Below are 25253 nucleotides of genomic sequence, written 5' to 3'. Positions count from 1 at the left end.
TGAAACATTTACAAGGGTCTAAAAAAATCCCCAGCTCCAAAAGTATCAAATTTACTGTGGTTTATGTTTTTCAATTTTTTTTTCCAGTGCCAGTGAGACACTTTTGATGAAAGCCTAAAGGTGACATTTCAGTAGCATATTTTCATATTTAGGTTCTTAGAAATTTCTAGAGCATTCAATTCAATTTTATTTATACAGCGCCAAATCACAACAACAGTCGCCTCAAGGTGCTTTATATTGTACAGTGGATAGATATAATATAATAGATACAGAGAAAAACCCAACAATCATATGACCCCCTATGAGCAGCACTTTGGCGACAGTGGGAAGGAAAAACTCCCTTTTAACAGGAAGAAACCTCCAGCAGAACCAGGCTCAGGGAGGGGCGGCCATCTGCTGTGATTGGTTGAGGAGAGAGAAGGAAGACAGGATAAAGACATGCTGTGGAAGAGAGACAGAGGTTAATAACAGATATGATTCAATGCAGAGAGGTCTGTTAACACATAGTGAGTGAGAAAGGTGACCAAAGAAGAAATACTCAGTGCATCATGGGAATCCCCCAGCAGTTTTATCTGTATCATGATTTTACTGGAAAGCACTTTGGTGTACTTCGGTCTTTAAAAATGTGCTATATAAATAAATTTTGATTGATTGATTGATTGGTCTACACCTACTGCAGCATAACTAAGGGAGGATTCAGGGTCACCTGGTCCAGCCCTAACTATATGCTTTAGCAAAAAGGAAAGTTTGAAGCCTAATCTTGAAAGTAGAGATAGTGTCTGTCTCCTGAATCCAAACTGGAAGCTGGTTCCACAGAAGAGGGGCCTGAAAACTGAAGGCTCTGCCTCCCATTCTACATTAAAATACTCTTTACAACAAGTTGGCCTGCAGTGTGAGAGTGAAGTGCTGATCGCAGTGAACTAAATTGTGTTTTCTTAGTGCTGTCAATTTAAGTGCATAATCCTATGGAAACCATGAATGAGCACGTTTATGCACATTTTGGTGTGTTAGAGCCCTGCACGGCTTCAATTCAGGAGACTGGCTTCTATGTATTTTTAATAAATTAATTCTAAGTTTATGAAATTGCATCAGTTTTTTGTAAAAAAAAAAGAAAAAAAAAAGAAAAAGAAAAAACAAACAGCCAACTGTAAGTTTAACTGAAGTTAGTGTCACACTAGTTCCCTCAACAAAGGCCACCGAGCTTCTACCAGATTTTCAGATTCTTGCAAAAAGAAGTTCTGTGCAAAATTAATATTAATGATACTTGGGCATTTTGTCAATCACAAATTTCTTAATAATCCATCCATCCATCTTCTTCTGCTTCTCCGGGACCGGGTCACGGGGGCAGCAGCCCAAGCAGAGAAGCCCAGACCTCCCTCTCCCCAGCCACCTCCTCCAGCTTATCCGGGGGAACACCAAGGCGTTCCCAGGCCAGCTGAGAGATATAATCTCTCCAGCGTGTCCTGGGTCTGCCCCAGGGCCTCCTCCCGGTGGGACATGCTTGGAAAACCTCACCCAGAAGGCATCCTTGTCAGATGCCTGAACCTCCTCAGCTGGCTCCTTTCGATGTGGAGGAGCAGCTGCTCTACTCTGAGCCCCTCCCGAATGGCTGAACTTCTCAACCTATCTCAAAGGGAGAGGCCAGCCACCCTTTGGAGGAAGCCCATTTCCGCCACTTGTATTCGCGATCTCATTCTTTCGGTCACTACCCACAGCTCGTGGACCATAGGTGAGGGTAGGGACGTAGATCGACCGGTAAATTGAGAGCTTTGCTTTTACACTCAGCTCTCTCTTCACCACAACAGACCGGTACGTCTGTCAATCTCCAGCTCCCTTCTCCCGTCACTCGTGAACAAGACCCCGAGATACTTAAACTCCTCCACTTGGGTCAGGAACTGCTTAACAAATTCTCTGTAATAATTATAATAATTATATATGAATTATTATTTAACTGTAAAATAGTCATAAGAACACTTGGGTGTAAGCCAATCACTTCATGAATGACCCAGATAACTCATGTAGTCTCTGTTAACCACTATTTAACAATATAACAGCTTCAAGATTCACAGCTTACTGCTGTACTGTCTGGTGTAGCTGAAGAGAAATGTAAAAACGTTTAAAGGTTTTGTTAACATTGACTTTATTTCAAACATTAAAAGAAAGTGACAGAGACAAGGGAACCAAAATGACAAAATGTTAACTAATTAATGCAGTACTTTATCAGTAGATTTTATATATGAGCTCATCAGTACATAAACAATTGGACAACTATTATTAATATTGGCACAATCAACCATGTAATTAAAAGATCACCCTTTCTAGAAATGATTTGTGTCAGACACTTTTTCAGGACAAAGTGCTGATTTTCTTGGTGGGTAACACAGCAGCAGGTCTGAACCTGCCCAAAGTTCTTCTGATAGACTCTCGCAGCTCTTTGTTCCTCAGACTGTAGATCATCGGGTTCAGGAAGGGAGTGAGAGCAGAGTACATCACAGACACAATGATCCGCACCTGAAACAGAGTCAGATGTAATGCTTAATTCATCTGTTTATATACTCGAGGATGACATTGCTGGTCCATCTGGTCCTTTAGCATGAATGGTTTTTTACCCAGGAGTCATGCTGCATGGCCCTTGGTAAAAACTGGCATGACTTTTTTTTCCCTGGGATTTAAACCAGAAACATTATGAAAGTATCCAGCTCTGTGGTGGAAGTCATATCAACATGTTATCACAGTAATGATGCAAGTACTTTTTGGTTTGTCGTGGTTTATTGTATCCACAAGGTGATTTAACATATCACCTGGTTGTCAAGAGTGTTGGGGAGTAACAGAATACATGTACCGGCGTTATGTATTTAAAATACAAAATATGAGTAACTGTATTCTGTTACAGTTACCATTTAAATAGGTGGTAATCAGAATCCAGTTACTTTGCTGAAATAAATAGAATACACAGCAATCGTTTCTGGCTTCATATATTAGGCTATCCCCTCTCTATGCCTTCTCCAATTTTGGTGATTAAACGCACTTGGCGCAGGTGCATGTAGTCATATATCGCATGGCTATGAGCAGCCGGCCTGAGTTCGAGTACAATTCGCAGCAGGCCCTTTTTTCTTCTTCTTTTTAACAATTTCCATCTGGTATTAATAAAGTTTACCTGATTCTGATTGCTGGAAACCCAAACAAAACACATAATAAGAGGCTTTAATGTAAATGTCCTGTTAATGTTGGTGGCATCAGCTTTTGGGCTGACCCAGAGCCAGCCCAACAGCCAGCAGTGCACGGGCAGGAATGCATTTCTTGGAAATTCCAACACAACCTCATAAGAAGAATGGGATGGGCGAAACTTCAGTATCTTTGATGTACTATTGCTGTGTGATATTTATTACTTTTAATGAAGGATACTCCATACCGAGCTAACATTGTTAGCTGGCATTAGCTGAGGGTAGTTTGTAGATTGTTAGGCCTTTTCTAAATCCTCATGTACAGTGGCTTGCAAAAGTATTCGGCCCCTTGAACTTTTCCACATTTTGTCACATTACAGCCACAAACATGAATCAGTTTTATTGGACTTCCAGTTGAAAGACCAACACAAAGTGGTGCACACGTGAGAAGTGGAAACAAAATCAGACATGATTCCAAACATTTTTTAGAAATAAATAACTGCAAAGTGGGGTGTGTGTAATTATTCAGCCCCCTGAGTCAATACTTTGTAGAACCACCTTTTGCTGCAGTTCCAGCTGCCAGTCTTTCAGGGTCTGTCTCTACCAGCTGTGCACATCTACAGACTGAAATCTTTGCCCATTCTTCTTTACAAAACAGCTCCAGCTCAGTCAGATTAGTGTTTGTGAACAGCAGTTTTCAGATCTTGCCACAGATTCTGGATTGGATTTAGATCTGGACTTTGACTGGGCCAGTCTAACACATGGATATGTTTTGTTTTAAACCGTTCCATTGTTGCCCTGGCTTCATGTTTAGGGTCGTTGTCCTGCTGGAAGGTGAAGCTCCGCCCCAGTCTCAAGTCTTTTGCAGACTCCAAGAGGTTTTCTTCCAAGATTGCCCTGTATTTGGCTTCATCCATCTTCCCATCAACTCTGACCAGCTTCCCTGTCCCTGCTGAAGAGAAGCCCCCCCAGAGCATGATGCTGCCACCACCATATCTGACAGTGGGGATGGTGTGTTCAGAGTGATGTGCAGTGTTAGTTGTCCACACATAGTGTTTGCATGTTGGTCTCATCTGACCAGAGCAGCTTCCTCCACGTTTGCTGTGTCCCCCACATGGCTTGTGGCAAACTGCAAACAGGACTTCTTATGGTTTCCTGTTAACAATGGCTTTCTTCTTGCCACTCTTCCAAAAAGGCCAACTTTGTGCAGTGCACGACTAATAGTTGTCCTGTGGACAGATTCCCCCACCTGAGCTGTAGATCTCTGCAGCTCGTCCAGAGTCACCATGGGCCTCTTGGCTGCATTTCTGATCAGCTCTCCTTGTTCGGCCTGAGTTTAGGTGGACGGCCTTGTCTTGGTAGGTTTACAGTTGTGCCATACTCCTTCCATTTCTGAATGATGGCTTGAACAGCGCTCCGTGGGATGTTCAAGGCTTGGGAAATCTTTTTGTAGCCTAAGCCTGCTTTAAATGTCTCGATAACTTTATCCCTGACCTGTCTGCTGTGTTCTTTGGACTTCATGGTGTTGTTGCTCCCAATATTCTCTTAGACAACCTCTGAGGCCGTCACAGAGCAGCTGTATTTGTACTGACATTAGATTACACACAGGTGCACTCTATTTAGTCATTAGCACTCATCAGGCAACGTCTATGTGCAACTGACTGCACTCAGACCAAAGGGGCTGAATAATTACCACACCCCACTTTGCAGTTATTTATTTGTAACAAATGTTTGGAATCATGTATGATGTTCGTTCCTCTTCTCACGTGTGCACCACTTTGTGTTGGTCTTTCAACTGGAAGTCCAATAACATTGATTCATGTTTGTGGCTGTAATGTGACAAAAAAAAGTTCAAGGGGGGCCGAATACTTTTGCAAGCCACTGTACACGAGTCCGTACTCGCATTTTCGCGTGTCCGGACTTCGTAAGTTCACACAGGAGTCCAGACTTCCTGAGAACGCAGTGCGATCGTTCCACAATTAGAACGGCAGTGTACTTGATGACATCACAGCTTTTTACTGCCATCCCCTCTTAATTTAGCTGTGATTGATATTTGCAATGGAAATTACACATGACATAAATTATACATGATGTAGCAGATTTCTTTAAGAAAAAAATAATAATTTGAACTAATTTTAATTGAACAAATATTTAAAATATTATCTTTTTGAGCAGCCTTCAGGATCTCCACATATTAACATGGTGGTTTTAGACTGATGGATAGCATTAACAACTTGCTAGCTGCAAATAATCATGTGCAGTTCCACATGATTATTAACAGATAAAAAGAAAACATATTACTGATCCAGAAATATGTCTGTGAAGGTTCTCAGTTATCCAGGTCATCATAGTCAGAACTCAAGAAGCTTCTCAGATGAGAAGCTTTCCAAGCTTCTTAGACTGATACAGAAACAGTCTCCTATACACAATCACTGCAAAAAGTGCAGCCTTACCTAATGTCCATTTTATATTAAGATTATATTAAGATTTAATGATCTAGTTGGCATTGTAATGGCGAGTAGCCTTCAGTAATAGTAATACATCTGTAATATATCTGTAGTGGAATACACTTTAAAAGTAACTTTCCCAACACTGGCTGTTAACTCTCTGGGCTCAGCCCTAAATGAAAACACAAGTGAAACAAATGTACCTTATTTTGAGGCAATATGTCTGTGTAGGTTCTCAGTCATCCAGGTCGTGGTAGGATGACCTAGATGACTTCAAGCTTCTCAACTGAAGAAGCTTCTCAAATGAAAGGGGAATTGCCTTCAAGAAAGTTAAAGAAGTCCAGCTTTCTTTCCAAGCTCTTTAGACTTACTTTGAGCAATGTCACCAAACTCTTAATGTTACTGTTAATGTTGTTTCTTCTGACACTTTAAAACCGTTTGACGTATAGTAATGTGCAAAAGTGTTAAACCACATTTCTTTATGTTTTCCTTTAAAGTCGTCTTAACCAATAGTTCTCCAGGATTTCTGAAGGTCTTTCAAATTCCTTCTTTAGCCACTGGCTTCTTTTTTGCTCATCTCACGCTCTTATTCACACCTAGGCCAATTTAGAAACAACAAGTACCCTAACCCACTCAGGGGAGTTTACATGAAATCTTGTCCATGAGAGTCCTGGTTCTGCTGAAGAAGAAAAGGTGGAGAATAAATGTGGTTATAGCAAATATTGACAGCTCATTAGAAATGTCCAAATGCTGTTTTTGTCATTGATACTGTATTTCCATTTTGGTCTGTTTGTTTCAGTAAATCTCTGCACGTATTTCTTGTTTTCCTACCAAAAATATAAATAAATAGAGGTGGCTCAAGACCTTTACAAAGTACTGCACTGAGACATTACAGAGAAAGCAAAGCAAAGTTTTTACCTCTGATGAAAAGTTTCCCACTCGGTAGGAAATGTATACAAATGAGGCTGCTGCATAAGAGATGGACACCACAGTCAGGTGGGCAGAACATGTTCTGAGCGCCTTCAGCCTCTGAGCAACAACCATCCTGGATATGGAAAAACCAATCAAGATGTAGGAGGAGAGTATGAAGACACCTGTGGTCACCAGCGACACCATTGCAAATAAGAGAGACACAATGTTATCCAAAGAGGTGTCACTGCACACAAGCCGCCTTACAGAAGATGGGTCGCACCAGGCATGTTTCACCACATTTGGGCCACAGTAAGGCCTCTCAAAGGCAATCACAGTAACAGGAAGAGTGCAAATTGCACCGAATCCCCAGGCTCCTGCAACAAGTAGCAGTCGGACAGGCCTGGTCATGATGCTGTTGTATTGCAGAGGGTTGCAGATCGCCACGTAGCGATCGTATGCCATGACTGTGAGAATGGCACGGCCTGTAACAGATAACTGAATGAAGAAGTACATCTGGAGGAAGCAGCCCAGGACAGAGATGGTTAAGATATCTGTCAGTAAGCCAGATAGCATGTTGGGGATGGTGGTTGTGGTGTAGACCATGTCCACAAAGGAGAGGTTGCAGAGGAAGAAGTACAGTGGAGAGTTGAGCTTTGGATCCGTCAGTGCCTGCAGCAGGAAAGACATAGATAGTAATCGTCACATCCTCACCTCATCCTCAACTCTTTATTAGACTAAGACAATATTGATTAAACTGTTCTCTGTACCACATAGATGATGATGCTGTTTCCTCCCAGGACCATGATGTAAATCAGCAACAGGATGGAAAAAAGTATTATCTTTTTCTCATCGAGGCTTGTGAGGCCCTGGATGATAAAGAACGTGACACCACCGAGTCCCAAGGTCTCATTAACAGAACTAGATCTGTGATTGGTTGACAAAGTTGGGAAATCTGAAGGAAAAAAAGAGCTCATCAGTGTTCATCAGAGGGGTCCAAGTCCAAAAAGGTGCATTGTTTGTGCTGCTGATATGATGTATATATGATGCCAGCTGTGATGCACCCACTGGCCAGTAAAGTTCCACTAAGCATTTTTTCTATTGTCCTCAAGTTTTTTGAAAGACGTGCCATGCTTATATGATAGCAACATGCCAATTATAAAGTAACAATGCCCCAAATCACACTGTGTTTTATTCTGTTTTTCTGTGGGACCATTAACAGGGTGATCATCATGTTGAATTTATAAGACTTAAAACTATGGTGTAAGACCAAAACTCATCAAGTATGTATAAAGCTCATAAAATAACTTAATGTTAAGGTTGTTTCCTACAGACTTCAAAACTAGATTTTTCATCCAGAGGAGCGGTCTTCTGCTGACGTGGTAAAAAAAAAAAATGAAAGTGTCAGGCACTTCTGCTTTGGCTTTCCTTTTCAGAATCAGAAACTATGACCATCTTTTACACGGATATTTATATATTAAATTTATATTTAGGCAGACAATATGTTAAAAAGCCACTTTTTTTTCTCTTGGCATAACATTAAATCTAGAAGATGGACCCACCACAGTATAGTTTGTACTACTAGTATGTCTGTGACAGACATGAGAGATTGCCATTCCCACATTACATAAATTTTTAGTCCCACTAACCTCTGGCAGGAAGCTGCAGTCCATCAGTACCAGTTTTTTTCCCCATGCAGCTGGACTATTTCACAAACTTAATAAAGCATAAAAGCCCCGAACCTCAAAATCTCTCTTTTTCTTAGTGGAGAGAGTGATATGTTATGTGTGATATTGGTATAAATATTAGGTTTTTCAGCAAGACAAATTCCTTTTTTATGCAAAAAGAAACAATAATTGTAATTCTGATTCTGTTTACTGCTGAGATGCTTTAAAATCATTTTAAAATCAAGTTTTTCAGACTGGCCAAAATGTTCAAAATTCATCTACTCATATAAAAAACATGTTTCCAAAAATAAAGAAACAAGGTTCAAGCCATTTTCAGCGATGATCCCAATACTTGCCCAAGGAATTTGTCCTTGCCTTCTTCAGAGGCAAACAAAAGTACTTTTTAGTCCTTCGATCTGGATTACCAAGATTTCTTATCTTATGAATACAGCTATGGTTAGATGATGACTTAAACCTAGGAGAGTTTGAGCCATGTTTAGCAAAAGCATTATCATTGTGGTCTTAATTACATTTTACACAGTACTTCAAAATCAGTATACTCACAGACATTATATTATTCAGTATACAACTGCACCAGGACATTAGGCGAAGGGGCCCTCTGCGTTTCTTGGTGTTTCTCTGTGTCATCCCCGCCTCTCATGCCATGTGTTCCCGTGCCTTTTGTCTCCTCGTGGTTTCAGGTATCACAGTGTTTAGCGTTTTGTTTTTCAGTTTGAGTTTGCATGACGTTGGTTTTCCCATTCTAGGTTTTGGTAGCTCCCCAATCATTATTTCCTGTTTTTGTCACTGTGCAGACACTGTAAATAAAACGCTCACTCGAATCACAGCCTTCGCCTGCATTTAGGTCCTTCCTTCACAAACACCACACGACTGTTGTAGCAGCCGTGACGAGTAGGAAATAGTCAAAAATGAATTATCATAAATTTGTAAGTAATGCATTTTGGCAGGGAATGCATTTTGTGTCAAAAGCACATATTTTTGCAGAAAAAGCAGGGAGGTTTTACCACCAGCTGTGACAAGGTTTATAATTTTACTGAGATCACTTTTTCAAAACCTAACCAAGAGGTTTCAAATGACGAACCTTAATCAAATGACATACATGCAATTTAATGGATAAAAAAAATCATACAAGTGATTTGTGGAAAACTGACATGTAACTCAAAGTTCAACATCTGCCATGAAAACAAATACACTCTTTGTTAATTGTTAATCTAGAATTTATCTAACTTTTTTAATAAACAAATAGAGTGGACTGAAGAAAAATTGTGCTCAAGGACACAACATACTGTTGTGAAATGTGGGCCAGCAACGGGAATCAGTAGATTAGTAGTCATGAGTATATCATGAACTGCTATGAGATCAGGCTGGGTTTTTTGTGAGAACGTCAAAATTTGTGGTATTTTGAGCTGTATTAAAATGATTCCTGTAAAAATAAGTTACTTGTGATCACAATGGCAAGCATACCTAAACAATCACTTAACCTCCTTGAAAGTAACCACCATTTCTATTGTAAAAATCTAATTTAATCTAAAATCTAATGGTATCAGAATTATTAAATAACTTAAGCTAACAACTTACTCAAAATTGAGTCACATGAACTCCTTATAGCAAAGTAAATGAGTACCACCTATTTTAAAGTTAAATTTACTTTAAGAACCCTAAATTTGAAAATAAATGAACCCAAATAAACATCAGTGTGACTGGACTAAAACTTCAGTATGACTGTACCAAAAACCAAATTGTACTTTTGCTGTATTACTGTACCCCATAAGCAGGTACTATAACTTCAAATAATACTGTAGGTTTGGTTAAAACAATAGATTTAATCAAATAATGACATTAGTTAAAAGAAACACCACAAACACTAATAATGCAGTTGTTATATATATTTTTGAGTTGTCTGTTATTTGATCTCTTGGATTCCAACTATGGTTGTTATTTAAAGAAAAAGAAAATGTGTTATTAACATTGTGGTTAGGGTCCAGAACTGTAAAAGCACCAACAGCAATAACAGAATCAGTTTTAAATAATTTTTACCAAAAAAAACCCCAAAAACACTTCATCACCTTTAACAAGTGTTTCTGTTTTATATAAATGGCAGATTATGAAGTTTTGACTGGACATCAGTAGTTAGTTGGTGGAAAGGTAAAGACAGTAAAGTAAAGGTACAGACCTCTGGGACTTTGGAGTGGAATATCGAATGTCCACAGCTCCATCTCTTCTCACCAGACAGACGGATGAACCTCCCAACAGGTGACCAGGTAAGAAAAAATTAGCTCGATAAACGACAATGACAAGTGAAGAAAAATTTGATGTGTGCATGAAAACATTAAAAGGCTGCAGAACACAAATGAAACCCCTCCAGATTTAAAGGTTGCTTTACAAAATATGTGAGAAGGTATCACTGGCTTGTCTAAGCAGGACTGAAGTCCTCTGCTCCACATTCTGCCTTTTCTAGAAAAAACAACTATCTAATGAGTGACCAGAAAACTTTAATTAGGCTGAGTTACATCAGAGCATCAGAATTAAAAATGTAACACACAAGAACACAAAGAATACCAAAGGGACTTGTTTTAGGTACCTTTGTGGGTTTAAATGCAAAAAGCACAGAAACATAATTATCCCTGTAGCCATGGTAACAAAAACCTGCTTCAAAACACTTGCTTAACCTTCTCATTATACAAACTGTTGCTTTAAGTGTGTGTGTGTTTATTCTCAATTTGTAGGGCAATGACTTTTTACATTTTTTCTTCACCTCAGCTCAAGGCTGAAATGGCCCCCTGTACTAGATTGCCAGAGCAATCAAAGCTGACCAAAAGTCTAATTCCATGGGTTCAACGACCTCCAGAGCTGCTCTAGTTGGCCTGCCAGTGTCTGTCCCACAGGCTAAACAAGGCTGTTAAGACTCCCCACCTGAGATTACCAACATGACAGGCATTAACAACCTTACAGCCACAGCTCTGTCCACACTAACACCCCCCCCCCACCCCAAAAAAAAACAAACAACAAAAACAAAACAAACAAACAAAAAAACAAATATTTAAATGAACAAAAAATGGAACAACTCCCTTTTAACATGAAGAAACCTCTGGCAGAACCAGGCTCAGGGAGGGAACCCATCCGTCCATTCTTCTCTTCTTATCTCGGAGGCTAGAGGGGCTCGAGCCTTTCCCAGCTGTCATAGGGTGAGAGGACTATGGCAGAGGTGGGACAGACAGCTATATGCACTAACATTCACAGTTCATACTTATTGGCAATTTAGAATCATCAAGTAACCTCACATGTCTTTGGACTGTGGGAGGAAGTCAGAGTACCTGGAGAGAACCCACGCAAACACAATTATGCTAACACCACACAGAAAGGCCCTGGCCAGTTAGTGGATCTTAGGACTTAGGACATTCTTGCAGCGAGGAAACAGTGCTTGCCACCGAGCTGTCGTTCTATACTTAAAAAAAAAAAGTAGGAAAGCTATGGTTACAAGGTTTGATTTAAAAAATTTCTTTACACTTTTGTTAACAACAACAATGTTGATATTTGTAAATTAAAACATTTACATTTATTTATTTATTTGAGTCCAAGCAACTAACCATTTTTGCTGGATTATGTCACATCATTTTAACAGGAATTAATTTAGCAACTGTTAAGTTGTTGAATTTCATACAAATCGTAAATGATTTGATTACATATACCATAGAAACATCAAATTATTTTGTTCAAATTATAAGTAAGACTCATGTAAATGTAATAACCAGCCAATTTCACTTTTTTGAGTGCAGTAGCTTCAAAAAGTTACAAATGCTGCCTCTGCCAAATGCTTTCAGTCACCCTGACGATACGTTATGCTAGACCTGTAAATCTAGGCTATGCTAGGCTGGCATCTTATCTTAATGACCTTGTAGTACCATATCACTTCACTCTCACACTGCAGGCCAACTTGTTGTAAAGAGTATTTAAAAGTAGAATGGGAGGCACAGCCTTCAGTTTTCAGGCCCCTCTTCTGTGGAACCAGCTTCCAGTTTGGATTCGAGAGACAGACACAATCTCTACTTTCAAGATTAGGCTTAGAGGTTTGGGGTCTTCACAAACCCCTGTTCTCTGCTGGCCATCGGGGCGGGGGGGCTGGGAGGTGTTGGCTGTCCGATTGGGATCTGGGATGTGGGGCCTCCCTGCTGCTGCGGAGCCTGGGGTGGTCCGCTTGCCTCTACCCCGTGGGAAAGGGTAACATCTCCTCGGCCTAGTTGCCGCTTCCCCCTCCAGGGGTGAGGGTACCTGGACCCGGGGTATAGAGTTTGTTTGGGGAGTGTGATTGTGTGTACAGTGTCCATGTATGTCTATCCCTACGTTGAGTGAGTGCTGAGTGTAAAGTGTAAAAGTAAGTGTAAAGTGAGCTTGTTAGTCCCCATAGGGAAATAGTTCCTCTGCATTTAACCCATTCACCCAGTGAAGCAGTGGGCAGCCACCAGTGCAGCGCCCGGGGAGCAGTGTGAAGGGACGGTACCTTGCTCAGGGGTACCTCAGGGTAGCCGTTCAGTGGAGTCGAACCCCCGACCTTCCGATCATGGGGCCACCACTCTACCTACTGAGCTATCCCTGCCCCCAGTGTTTGTATATGTGTGCATGAGGGTGGGAATGCATGTGTGTGTCTGTGTGTGCCTGTTTGTCTGTGTCTATATGTCAGGTCGGGTCTTAGACTCCACCTCTCTGGGAACTCCCAGGCCCTCCAAGGCCTATCTCCCCTCACCACACTCTCTGCCGGTGACTGATGCCCTCAGGGGTCGGTGCATTGGTGGTTCTTGGTGTCCGGGGCTGGGCGCTCAGGTATGTACCGGCTCACTCCCGGTGGCTACTTGGCGCCTGTTGCTCGGTCAGGCCTCCTCCGGGGTGCAGGGGGCCCTCGGGCCTCCGGCCTCTGGGCCTGCGGCTCGGTTCACTCTGGCACAGCTGGCTGCCGGCAGAGCCGGCGGGCACGCCAGTGCAGCCCCCTCTGGCTTCTGCTCGGTGGCTACTGGGTGACGCCTCGTCTGGGGATCCTCAGCCAGGAGGGTGGCCAGGAGGGTGGCACGGATGCCCCTCCGGTGGTCCTCCTTGGGCTCTTGCACTCTGGGGCCTCTGGATGTCTGGGGCCTGGATCTCCTCCATGCCTGCTTCATGCCCTGGGGGACGGGGCTATGGCTCGCTACATCCTCTTGCAGACCATTACATGTGGAAACCATTTGAATACAAGCGCGCTGATCCACACAGGTGTGCACACGGGTGTTCACTGCTCGTAGACTTAAATTACACCTTTCTTGGCTGCTACTTCAAAGCACATTGTGCGCTGTCTGTCCTGCTTGCTGCACAACAACATTGAATATTTAGTATTTACTGCTGTTTACACTTAGCTAGATTAATGCGATGGTGTTGTGTTTAGTATGTTGCTTTGTTTTTTTTTTGCTTGTTTTCTCTTCTTCTTCTCTCAACAGGTGATCCAGGAGATTTTTTTTCCTTTCTCACTGTCCCTCTCCCCTTCTGTTTTTCTTTTCCTTCCTCTTTCTTTCTCCCTTTCCTATCCCTCACTCATGTCTGTCCCATCTGTAACATCTGAAAATAAAATATAATAAATAATAAAAACAAAGGTCGATCAAATGGACCGATACGGCAATGCCACGATGATCCATTTGGCAAAGTAAATCCATTGGGTCTCCTTGTTGGTCTTCAGACAACAATTCTGATGGCTAAAGAACCAAATGTATGGAAGCCCGTTTCCGCCACTAAATAAAAACAAAACAGCTAGTATCCATAACTCGAAATTTCGAGTTATTTTCTCAAAATTTCGACTTAATAACTCAAAATTTAAAGTTACTTTTCTCAGTTAGCTCTGCCAATCAAAAATATATGTGAATGAGGTCGCTTTCTTGTTACCCGGAAGCATATGGTGCAGAGGAACGCGCACTCAAAAACGGATCGCAACAAATTGGCGCTTTCGCGAGTACGTTTGCTGATAGTAACACCGTGTGATTCAGCTAATAACACAGGGATTTCATCATTTGTGAAGCCAGGCTGAAAACACTCAGCAATCTGTGCATTCACGACTGGATGTAATACCGGTAGCTTAGCTGTAGCATTTGTAGCTGAGGGCTTCAACTTCCGGGTAACGAGGAAATGACGTCATTCATGTAGATTACTGATTGGCAGCGCTAACTCGAAATTTTGAGTTACTTTTCTCAAAATTTTGAGTTAATAAATCGAAATTTCGAGAAAATAACTCGGAATTTTGAGTTATGGATCCTTTTTTTTTTTTTAGTGGCGGAAACGGGCTTCCATACAAATGGGACAGGCCAAAAAGACTGAACCCTTTGGCTACTAAATTTGGGTTATTGATGTCTGGATTAAGAAATCTGGGTTAATTGGTTGTAAGTGGGTCATTGTTGGGAAATGCTAAATGTTAAAGTGGGAAAAGCAAAATGAAAATAAAAAGAAAACGGGGTTTCAAATGGGAAGTTCATAATAATTAAAAGTTTTTGTCTGGGTGATGTGGAAGAAAGCTCAAGGAGTTGAAGAGGTTTAACATGATAACTAAAATTATTTCATTTCTTAACACAGGTTTGCAAGCCCGGAGCAAGTTTACTTGAGAGGAGAATTGCTGAGGTTTTCTGAGAAATAATATGACTAACCTTTTTCTTTTAATTTCCTAGATGTGGTGAAGCAATTTCATTCTGTTTGACACATAAAATGTGTCAAAGGGGGAATTTTACGTTTAATTTGAAAGAATGGATTGCATGATCAGGGTATGACTTTTTAGTGTGCTTGATAACTTAGCTACGGTAAAACTTACGCATAAATCATTGTTTTCATGTTTAAGCTTAAATGATTAAAAATAAAATGAATCCCATTTAGAAGATAAAATGCTTGTGTTCATGAGAAGCTGAGTACCACACTGAAGGGGAAACTGTGGGACAGCAAGCTGAATGAAACATGCTTCTGTGAAAGAAGGGAAGATGCTTAAGATTGAAAATGTTTGATTTCTTTTTGATTCCTTCTACTAAAATAAGCGGTTATAATTATTTTCATACACACATGACAATAATGAAGGACTTAGAGTGCAGAGCGGTAAATGCAAACACGCTTACACACATTATAATAATTAGACTAATCCTGTAGATCAGAGAGTCCCAAACATGATATTCTGAGCCAACTTTAAATAGCTAAAAGAACAAGGAATGAATAAATTAGCTTATTGAGGCTTCGCAGAGCAGTGTTTGCCTTTTCTGTCCTTTACAGAAGGAGCAGATTCCAGAACCACAGCAAAAGCACGAAGGGGTTGGCGAGAATCCAGGAACGGATCTGGCTAACAAAGGGGGACACAGTGATCTAAAAGAAGCATAGATCCCAGAGAATCGCCCGTCCCAGGAGATTAGTTGTTTAAATTGTAAAGAAGGTCGAAAGCTCGTTAGACAGAGGTTATGGTGTGAGCACAAAAGTAATCAAAAGTTATGGGAGGATTAGCTTTAGTAATAGTTTGCATGATTTTTATGTTATGTCAATTGACCAAACACAGTGCTCATGCCTGATATAGTCTAGCCGTTAAAGGGGGAGTTTAGAGAACTAAAAGTTGTGTGCTGAGAAACTAGGAGTGCTTTGTAAAGAGGAAACGGGTTAACTCTAAAGAGACTGTTCCCATAGATTTACAAAAGTAATCTAGGACCTTTTACTAGGAAAAAGCTAATTATATCTGTTTGGATTTTACAGTGAGCAGTGAGGGAAGTCAGAAGCGGGATTAAACTATGATGCGGGGTGAAAATGGGGACAGCTCACAGCCAGGCGTAGACACGAGGTGCTGTCTTAGTGCTTGACTTATTTGTTTGATTTTTTGTTGTGGATAGAAGTAATTATGCCACAATATTACATGAACATTGAAGAACACAATTGGAAGAATGCATGACATTTATGTTGGGGTAATGGAAAGGGTTTATTTTGTCTATTATGGTTTCTCTCGCTACATTTTAGCAATTATTGTAAGTTGTTGTTGCTGTGTGCCGTGTATTAGCGTGTTGGCAGTGTGTCTCATCAACAAGGCAGCGGACCCAGGGTCAGAAGGCCAGGGGCCATGATCCCGCTGAGGCAAAATGAGGAGGAAGATACCCTGGACAGGTTAATGAGGGAGTCAGTTAATTAGGTTAACTCATAAACTTATATGAGTTAAGTCTCTCTCTGTACTCAGAGACCAGTTTATACCATCAAAAATCTGTTTTCTGTATTATTTGCTTGCTTATTATGCACCAGTCTACCGGTGTATAAAAATGACCTCCGACAAGAAAGCCTAATTTCCGCTGTTCAATACTGAAGAAGTTTCAGCTTTTACAAATTCTGCCAAAATGCAAAATGCTTATCTCTGTCTCTAAAAATAAGTTTGTAACTCTGCTTTACTTTAGCAGCATCAGGTAATGTTTATCTGTTGATTCATGGTTTTCTTCTGTTTTTGTTCTACTGCAGAATATTTTTAAGGTGGTTATCTGCTATAAAAGAACAGGGCAGAAAAATCTCCTTCATGTTTTATCCTCAGTTAATTTGACACAAAGGCATCTGCTGTTATGCTTTCACCTCTGATGAAGTCTCACAAGTGTCAGCTTTGTTTTCATAGATAGATATAAAAATATGGATTTGTACTGATAAATGAAGATAATTATAATCTTTCTGACTGTCTGAGTCAAAACGGGATCAAATCGAATCAAATCACCAGGTTGGGGCCTTGATAACCCTCTTGTCATGTTTACGCTGTGTGGCATAAAAACACAGTAGTCCAAATCCAAGAAGTTCAGGGGACTGACCTGGAGGTCAGCAGCACTGGTGTTCAACACACAGTTCAGGAGGCAAACCAAGGAGCCAACGGCTGTGACAGAGATGGAGCAGTTCTGGGGACTGACCTCATGAAAAGCGGCAGCGGCAACACAATTCAGGAGGCCGCTCATGGAAGCGAAGATCCTTGGTCAACAGATCTAGAGGGCAATGGTGGTGATGAAGGCTTTGGAACCAGAAGAGGGAGATGAAGGAATCAAAGGGCTTTGGTAGGCTTGGATGGTAACTGTCGTCGGTGCGGCTTGGCGGATGGATGTAGACGTGCAGGTTGCGCTGGAAGTGGATGTGACTGAACGCTCTTGGGTGGCTTGGCAGATGGCCGGTGTGCAGTACCAGACAAGGCAGGACAAGATGAGGCAGGCCAGATGCCGTGTAGCAGTTGCAGGTGGTTGAGCAGGTAGTTGCGGGATGGACTCTGCAGAGCGTCTGACGGGAACAGGTGGCTGAGCCTCCAGCAGGAACAGACGGTTGTGTGGGAGCTCTCCCGATTCTCCAGCAGAGACAGACAGCCTGGAGTGACCCTGACCTCAGTTCTGACAACATCCAAAATGGAATTATCATCTTCCACAATGCAGGGAGACTTACATCTTTATATCTTTATTCTTTTTCTGGCGCCTGTTGCAGATTTTCTGCGGTGCTTGGGATCACTACTGTGTTTGGGACCCAGTTTGATCCAAGCTTGAGCTGTGGTAAAGATCGCCTCACATTTGACTCTAGAAATGTTTGGTATACAGAAAAGTTCATGATGAACTCGCCAATCACAAGGTGCCCGGGTCCTGTTGTTAGGAGGTGGTGGGTAGGTGTATAGTTGTTTTTGGGTTTTGTTTCCCTTTTTGGCATAGGTAGGCGAGGCGGGGCTTGATGGCATTCCGGCACACCTGCGGCGCATTGGACGTCATCAGTGAGCGCTTTTATGGAGCTGAGTCACGGACGTCTGGTGTTGGAGTATTGTCGCTGTCACAAGTGGTAATGTGTTGGTGCCAGCTGAATCTGTTGATCCCACGCTATTGAGCTGCATGTTTTTTAGGATCCATCTTCTGCCTGCTTCTCCTTTGTTCTAGCCTGTCCCGCTGCCTGCTCGCCTGCCTAGTTTTCTTTGTGTTGGCTTCTTTGGATCCGTGACGGAGAGTTACTTCATACCAGTCTGTGACCACCGCTACAGCTGTAGTTCTGTGTTTCAAGTAAGCTCTCCAACTCTCCCCGTCCACTTTAGTTTAACTCTCGGCTATTGACGTTACTCGGTAAACTTTGTTTGTCCCTCGTTTTCAGGTAGCTCCGGTGCATCATCTGCCCACCCGCATACCTCGGCTCCGTCTCATCTCTTCAGCTCTGCTCTCCTTGCACATTTTTACCTGTCACTGTATATAGCCCCTTCCCTTGTAAATATTTCCCCATCATTGTATATAAATCTGCATCACTACTATCTTGTGCCCGTATGTGTTTCTGCCACTAAATCCATCCGTGTAAGTTCTAACACCTGTGGCTGCAAAGCAAGTGCAAACGATTGATCATCCCTCCACTACCATGCTGACAGTTGGTGTGAGGCATTTGTGCTGATATGTAGGATTTGGTTTTACTTAAACAAGGCAAATAAATCCAATTCGCTATGTGTACTAAATACAAAAAATATTTATACTATGTGAAAAAGTATTCACAGTAAATTGTAAAGAAACGACTTTTCCCCCCTAGATAATTTATACACTTACACTGTATTCCCAGTAAAAAAATATGTGAAATACAAGGAAGGAAAAAAGCCGCAACTACAGGATGGGCCATTTATATGGATACACCGTAATAACATGGGAATGGTTGGTGATATTAGTTACGTTGAAACCAAGCACACCATTGTTTTTCTTGTGACATTACCAATAAGTTTGATGTGTCACATGGCCCTCTTCCCATTTAAAAATCAAAAGTTGTATCCAAGATGGTCGACTTCTAAATGGCCACCATGGTCACCGCCCATCTTGAGGAGTTTGCCCCCTCACATATACTAATGTGCCACAAACAGGACTTTAATATCACCAACCATTCCCATTTTATTACGGTGTATCCATATAAATGGCCCACCCTTTACTGTTGTGTTTGGTAAGAAAACATACTATCACCAGGCTCAAAACTCTATTATAAATTGCATTGAAAATGTGGACTGTCATGGCTTTAATTGGAGAAGCAGATTTTTGTATGTCAGCCACTCATATAACAGAAGCCTTCATTATTAACAAACAGTGCTAAAAGGCTATCATTGAAAATGATAAAGACAACAGGAAACATGTAAAAGCAGGTGGAGGCTGTAGCTTAGGTCAAATTTTTACAAGTCATCTTATTCTCATCTGTACTTTTAATATCAGTAATGTATTGTAATAACACCATGTCAGTGACACTGGGTTTTTGTTACACACTTTAATACTCTCTAGGTCTAGGTTTGCTCAATGTTATTTTCTTTTTTTTTTCCAATAAATTAACTAAATATTTGACAAAAATCATGTTGAAAAAAAAGGAACCACAAGGGTTTGCCTTTGAAAATAGTGTTGCATTTCTACAGTGCTGGTAATAAATTATTCTTAATTATCTTGTGTCATCCTGCACGATTAATAATGCATGTGCAAATAAAACTTATTTTAATGGCCCAGTTTTCTTCTGTAGTAACTTTGCAAATAATTTTTGCATCTCTTTGGACTGTACACCATAAATAATGGGGTTGAGGCTTCCAGGGATGATGTGAAACAAAATGGAACAAAGTTTTCTGTAATCTGAGTACTGTGGAAAGCGATGCAACATAATGACAATCATTCCGCTCAACAGCATAATCAAGTAAACAACCAGGTGGGTGCTGCAGGTCTTCAATGCTTTACTGTTCAAAGACTTGTTCTTACTGGTTAGACAGACAATTGTTATACTAGCATATGTGAGAACAATGCTGCCTATAGAACCTGTAAACAGGACCACAGTGAAGGTGAGCCCATAGACATTATTAATGAACACATTTTCACAGGAAAGCTTAAAAAGAGAGGCATTGTCACAGTAAGGGTTTGTAATCAAAGTCCTGCATCGACTCAGTCGTACAGTCAGTCCAAGCAGAATCCCGACCAAAACAAAGGCCACTCCCCAGGCAAAAACCGTCAGCTTGATCACCATTTTGTTGGTCATTATGGAAGCATATCGCAGAGGATTACAAATGGCCACATATCTGTCAAAGGCCATAATCATGAGCACAGTGTGACTCGTGGTACCAAACATATGTGTGGTAAAAGCTTGCACCACACATTCATAATAACTGATAAAGCGTTCAGATGGAGGCTTCAATATGTCTATCAACAATCGAGGTACCATGATAGAGTTTCCAAGAATATCATTAAAAGGCAGGTTGCAAAAAAGCATATACATAGGCTGGTGAAGGTTCTTGTCCATGAAAACTAAAACAACAATCCCTCCATTTGCTACTATTATAAACAGGTAGAAGAACAGCAGGAGAAGAAACAAAGCATATGTGGACTCTACTGAAATATTCAACCCTTCCAGCTGGAGTGTGAGGATGTTGTAGGTAGTGATGGGCAGATGAAGCTTCATGAAGCACTGAAGCTTTTCATCCAATTGGTTCACCCCAGCACAAAGCTTCTTGAAGCTTCATTTGCTCTAGCAGGACACCTACTGGACGTAAAAATAATAGCTGGCATGAATTTGAAGAGTGTGGCATTTTGCACACAGCCTATAAATGTCAACAACAAAAGGAGTGTGTAAAACATGTATATTGTAGTGATGGCAGTATACTGTGTATATTTATAGTGGCAGTATGGGAAATGATTATTTGGAAATGCTTGAAATGGAAATGATCATTTACTGTGAGGTGAGGTGTGGTTGGGGTGTGGACAGTAGTTGTGCTTTTGTAACGTTGAGGTATGGACAGCTACACACTGAGGCTTTGAGCCTCAGTCCTGCCTGTTCACATTTTATTCTGTAAAAACTAAATTTTCACTGCTTTTATAACCTTTTTAGTGGGGAGAACATAGCTGGGATTTAATGATTTAACAAATCTTTTGAATCCTTTGTCCTCCACAATGCTAAATGGCTGGGAGTCCTCGATCACCATGGTAACCAGGTCTTCATCTATTTGAGATTGTTCTCCTGAGGAAAGACAATAAAGACAAAGCACAAATATAAATATCACACACGTAACTTATAACAGTTGTATAATATTGTTATATCATTTAGTAACATCACTGCATCCTATATTATCATTGCATTTGATGGCTCACCTGGTCTTGCTCCACAATCGGTGTTCCTCTTATTCTCATGCAAAGCTCTGTAGTGCCTAAGCATGGATGAGGTGTTGTTGTTATAGCCCAGCTCCCTGACACATAGCAAACACTCTCATAAACCTCCAAACGGTCTCCAAACTCTCTCTAACCGCAACTCTCCATCAAACACCCACATTTTGAATAAAGTCTGAGGGGTTTATATCTCTGTTGTATCTCGCGGCAAAGTTCGAACCACTTCATGAACCAGTCACGTGGTACAGCCGGGCAGCGAGGCTTCGGACGTCATCATTTTCAGCTCCTCCCATAAATGAAGCAAGCCTCGATACGCGCTTCGCGGAAACGCCCCCTCCATTACTCGACACACGCTCCGAAGCCTCGATACAGAACGTCCCATCACTAGTTGTAGGTGTAGTTCTCCATCATCATGAAAGAACAAAATGGTAAGTAAGCCAATCAAGTTTGTGGTAGGAAAAACGTGTTTTGATTTCAGTTTTAAATGAGAGGTATCTACTCTGTCTTTTGTCTATTGTCTGCGCTTTCTTGTTCCTGGTAGTTCACAACTGGCAATGCCTACACAGAATGCGCTCTGCTGCAGTGTTATATGGGCATTATCTCAACCATGCAAACACTTAGCTTAAGCAATGTATGATGTCATACAATGAAGACAACAACAACTGTCAACAATCTGGGGAATAAAATTTGTGGGCAATGAAGTAATGTTTGTCTGCTCAAGCTTCACTTCTCACTGGTAGCACTTAGGCTACGGTCACACTGCAGGCAAAAGCGCATCAAATCCATTTTTTTTACCCTCTGTGACACATATCCCATCATGGTATGACAGTGTGAACGGCACAAATCCGATATTTTCAAATCTGATCTGGGTCACTTTCGTATGTGGTGCTGAATCGATACATATCTGTTTTAGAAAGCGACTGCTGTTTGATGGTCACGTCGCATTAAATCCGTCTTTTACGTCACTGACAGAAGACAGACGCCAATTATCAGCGCCGGAGAAGACATCGCGAACGCTTCCTGTCCATCCAGTGTAGATGTCAGTGAAACTGTTGGGAAGACAACGTTGGAGAAACGTGAACATTTTATTTGTTCTGTATAATCTGCAGATTCTGACATATGATATATAATATGTCACTTTAAACTGTTCAAATAACCCTGAAAATTGTCTTTAATATAATGGCAAAACCTTCTTTAACTTAACTTTTGATACAAATTTTTTTTTATCTCTTTGGATTGCATACCATAAATGATGGGATTGAGGCTTCCAGGGATGATGTGATACAGGACAGCCACAATTTTTCTGCTCCCTGAGTACTCAGGAAAGCGATGCAGAGTGATTATGGACATACCACTGAACAAAAAAATCAGATATACAACCAGGTGAGTGCTGCAGGTCTTCAAGGCTTTATTGTTCAAGGACTTGTTCTTAGTGGTTAGACACACCACAGTAATCTTAGTATAGGTAAGAACCATGCTACCGATAGAACCTGTGAACAAAAGCACAGTGAAAGTGAGGCCATAGACATTGTTAATGAACACATCCTCACAGGACAGGTTAAACAGTGCAGCATTGTCACAATAGGGGCTTTTGATCAGAGTTCTGCATCGGCCCGGTCTCAAGGTCAGACCAAGCAGAATCCCAACCAAAACAAAGGCCACCCCCCAGGCAGAAACTGTCAGCTTCATCAACATCTTATTTGTCATTACTGCAGCATAACGCAGAGGATTACAGATGGCTACATATCCGTCAAAGGCCATTATCATAAGCACTGTGTGAGCTGTGGTACTAAACATTTGTGTGGTGAAAGCTTGGACCACACATTCATAATAACTGATGAGGCGCTCAGACGGAGGCCTCAACATGTCTACAAGCAAACGAGGGATCATGATAGAGTTTCCAAATAAATCATTAATGGACAGATTACAAAAAAGGATATACATGGGCTGGTGAAGACTCTTGTCAACAAAAACCAAAACAGCAATGCCCACATTTGCAACAATTAGAAACAAGTAGGAGAAAAAAGAAAAAGAAACATAGCATATGTGGCTTCCTGTGGGACATTTAAACCCTCCAGCTGTATTGTGAAGATGTTGTTTGTATTTTGCATGGACCTGAAAGAACAAGACAATTTCAAAGGCATTTCAAAAGCAATCCAGTAACTATCTAAAACATTAAATAAAGCTTTCACGCATGACATTCCCACATCTGTAAACAAGAGCTTATATCACAAAAAAAGACAGAGATCAGATACTTGTTAGTCCTGACAATCCTCAACTCCTGAAGTTGAAGTGTTGGACTGTTGTACATATAGTTCTCCATCTTGTCTGAAGTAAAAGCAGAAGGAGGGAAAAAGATTAACTAAAATTGAAATGTAATAAATTAAACATCAAATATTAGCAGTGAGGCAAACTTTTTTCAAAAGTCACACATTGTAAAATATTAATCTAGTATCCACCAGCAAATGGAGGACAAACACTATGATAAATATTTGTTCAAGGGAGAAAAATAAACTGAAAAGGACCCACAGAATAATGTTTTCTGAATGATCATACAAGATAATTTGTTATCATCTGAAGGCAAGAAGCAAACTGTTAATGATCACCTGAAATGCATCAGTTCATGTGCTTCTTGTTTCTCTGCACAGCTTTATCTTGTGCAGTGGTTGGACATGGGTGTCCACTGGGAAACTTTAATCCACCTCAGGATTAATGGTAAATAGTCATCAACACTCTATAAAAAAAATTAGGGGGAGAAAGCATATTTCATATACTTTGTATTGAAAAAACAAGATGGTGCCAGTGTGCACAGCAGGCCGTCCTCGTCTCTGTTTCCGATCTTTCTTTTTTGATTGTTGTGTATTATTCGTCCTTCTTTTGGTAATATTCCTCTCTGATGTCAATGCCCATGCTGGAACTTAAGAGATGCTACTTTGCTTCATATATACCCGTCCACTGGTGCACTGCCTCTACCTTCCCTGCCTAAGAGGCACTATAGAAAGCGAAGCAAACTGTTAGGATGCCTGGGTCGTTGACCCAGGACTTTTGAGTTTATTATATTATTTGATTTATTAATACTTTATTTATCCAGGTAAAAAAAAATCTCATTGAGATTAAAAATCTTATTTCCAAGAGAGACCTGGCATCATGGCAACAAAAGTCACATACCACATAGGTATATAACATTTAAAACAAATATAATATCCCATACCAACATGTGTAAAATATACAATAACAGATCAAATTAAGAGTACATTAAAAACAATCACACTGAGTAAAAGAGCTGTTCTCTTGTTCCTTTAAGACAGACTTAAACTCTCCCAAGGTAACCAATTCTGATAATTTCAGTTCCTTCTGCAGATTATTCCAGGAAGCAGGGGCAGCGTATTTAAAAGCCCTTTTCCCCAATTCTGTTCTGATTTTTGGGACAATCAATTGTATGATTTTGTTCAAATGAAGGCTGTATTGGTTGTGGTTTTTACACATATAAACACATAAATAAGATGGAATCAGCCCAAGGAGAGATTTATAGATAAAGATCAACCAATGGGAGAGTCTGCGAATATGCAAAGATGGACATTTAGCAGCAGCATACAAAGAACAATGATGTACATGATTTCCATAGCCAGTAATAAAATGTAAAGCACAATGGTACACAGTATCCAACCTCTTTAGGTAGTGGGCAGGTGCATTCATAAAAAGCAGGTCACCATAATCCAATAAAATAAAACAATTCCCCAACAGCTCGTATCAGAACAAATGACCAGACCAGACATCCTCCAGCTTCTGTCACCTGAGGGGCACCAGACAGGGATGCCCACTCTCCCCTTCACTTTTTGCAATTTTTATCGAACCTCTAGCAGCAGCATTTAGACAGGCTACAACAATTAAGGGCATAAAATGTAAGAGCATAGAACATAAAATCAGTCTCTATGCGGA

At 40.9% G+C, this 25253-nt stretch overlaps 3 protein-coding genes across 3 annotated transcripts; all 3 read right to left on the bottom strand.

Annotated features, from left to right (window-relative positions):
* Nucleotides 1-2195: 2195 nt before the first annotated feature.
* On the bottom strand, nt 2196-7657 carry or6at1 (odorant receptor, family 6, subfamily AT, member 1). Its single transcript, XM_026181289.2, has 3 exons — nt 7291-7657; nt 6530-7192; nt 2196-2511 (listed from the first exon to the last, which is right to left on the bottom strand). Exons 1-3 carry the CDS (start codon nt 7495-7497, stop codon nt 2347-2349), a joined length of 1035 nt encoding a protein of 344 aa, XP_026037074.2. The 5' UTR covers nt 7498-7657; the 3' UTR covers nt 2196-2346.
* Nucleotides 7658-19659: 12002 nt separating this feature from the next.
* LOC113030173 (olfactory receptor 8G17-like) lies at nt 19660-20734 on the bottom strand. Its single transcript, XM_026181345.2, has one exon. The coding sequence runs from the start codon at nt 20611-20613 to the stop codon at nt 19660-19662; it is 954 nt and encodes a 317-aa protein (XP_026037130.2). The 5' UTR covers nt 20614-20734.
* Nucleotides 20735-22508: 1774 nt separating this feature from the next.
* On the bottom strand, nt 22509-23637 carry LOC113030151 (olfactory receptor 52N5-like). Its single transcript, XM_080307622.1, has 2 exons — nt 23559-23637; nt 22509-23350 (listed from the first exon to the last, which is right to left on the bottom strand). The coding sequence occupies exons 1-2, from the start codon at nt 23635-23637 to the stop codon at nt 22509-22511; spliced, it is 921 nt and encodes a 306-aa protein (XP_080163748.1).
* Between the last annotated feature and the right edge of the window lie 1616 nt (nt 23638-25253).

Source organism: Astatotilapia calliptera, chromosome 10, assembly GCF_964374335.1.
Source record: "Astatotilapia calliptera chromosome 10, fAstCal68.1, whole genome shotgun sequence".
In the NCBI taxonomy this organism is placed as follows: Eukaryota; Metazoa; Chordata; class Actinopteri; order Cichliformes; family Cichlidae; genus Astatotilapia; species Astatotilapia calliptera.
The sequence above is the reverse complement of the archived record's forward strand: the minus strand, read 5'-3'. Positions and strand labels throughout refer to the sequence as shown.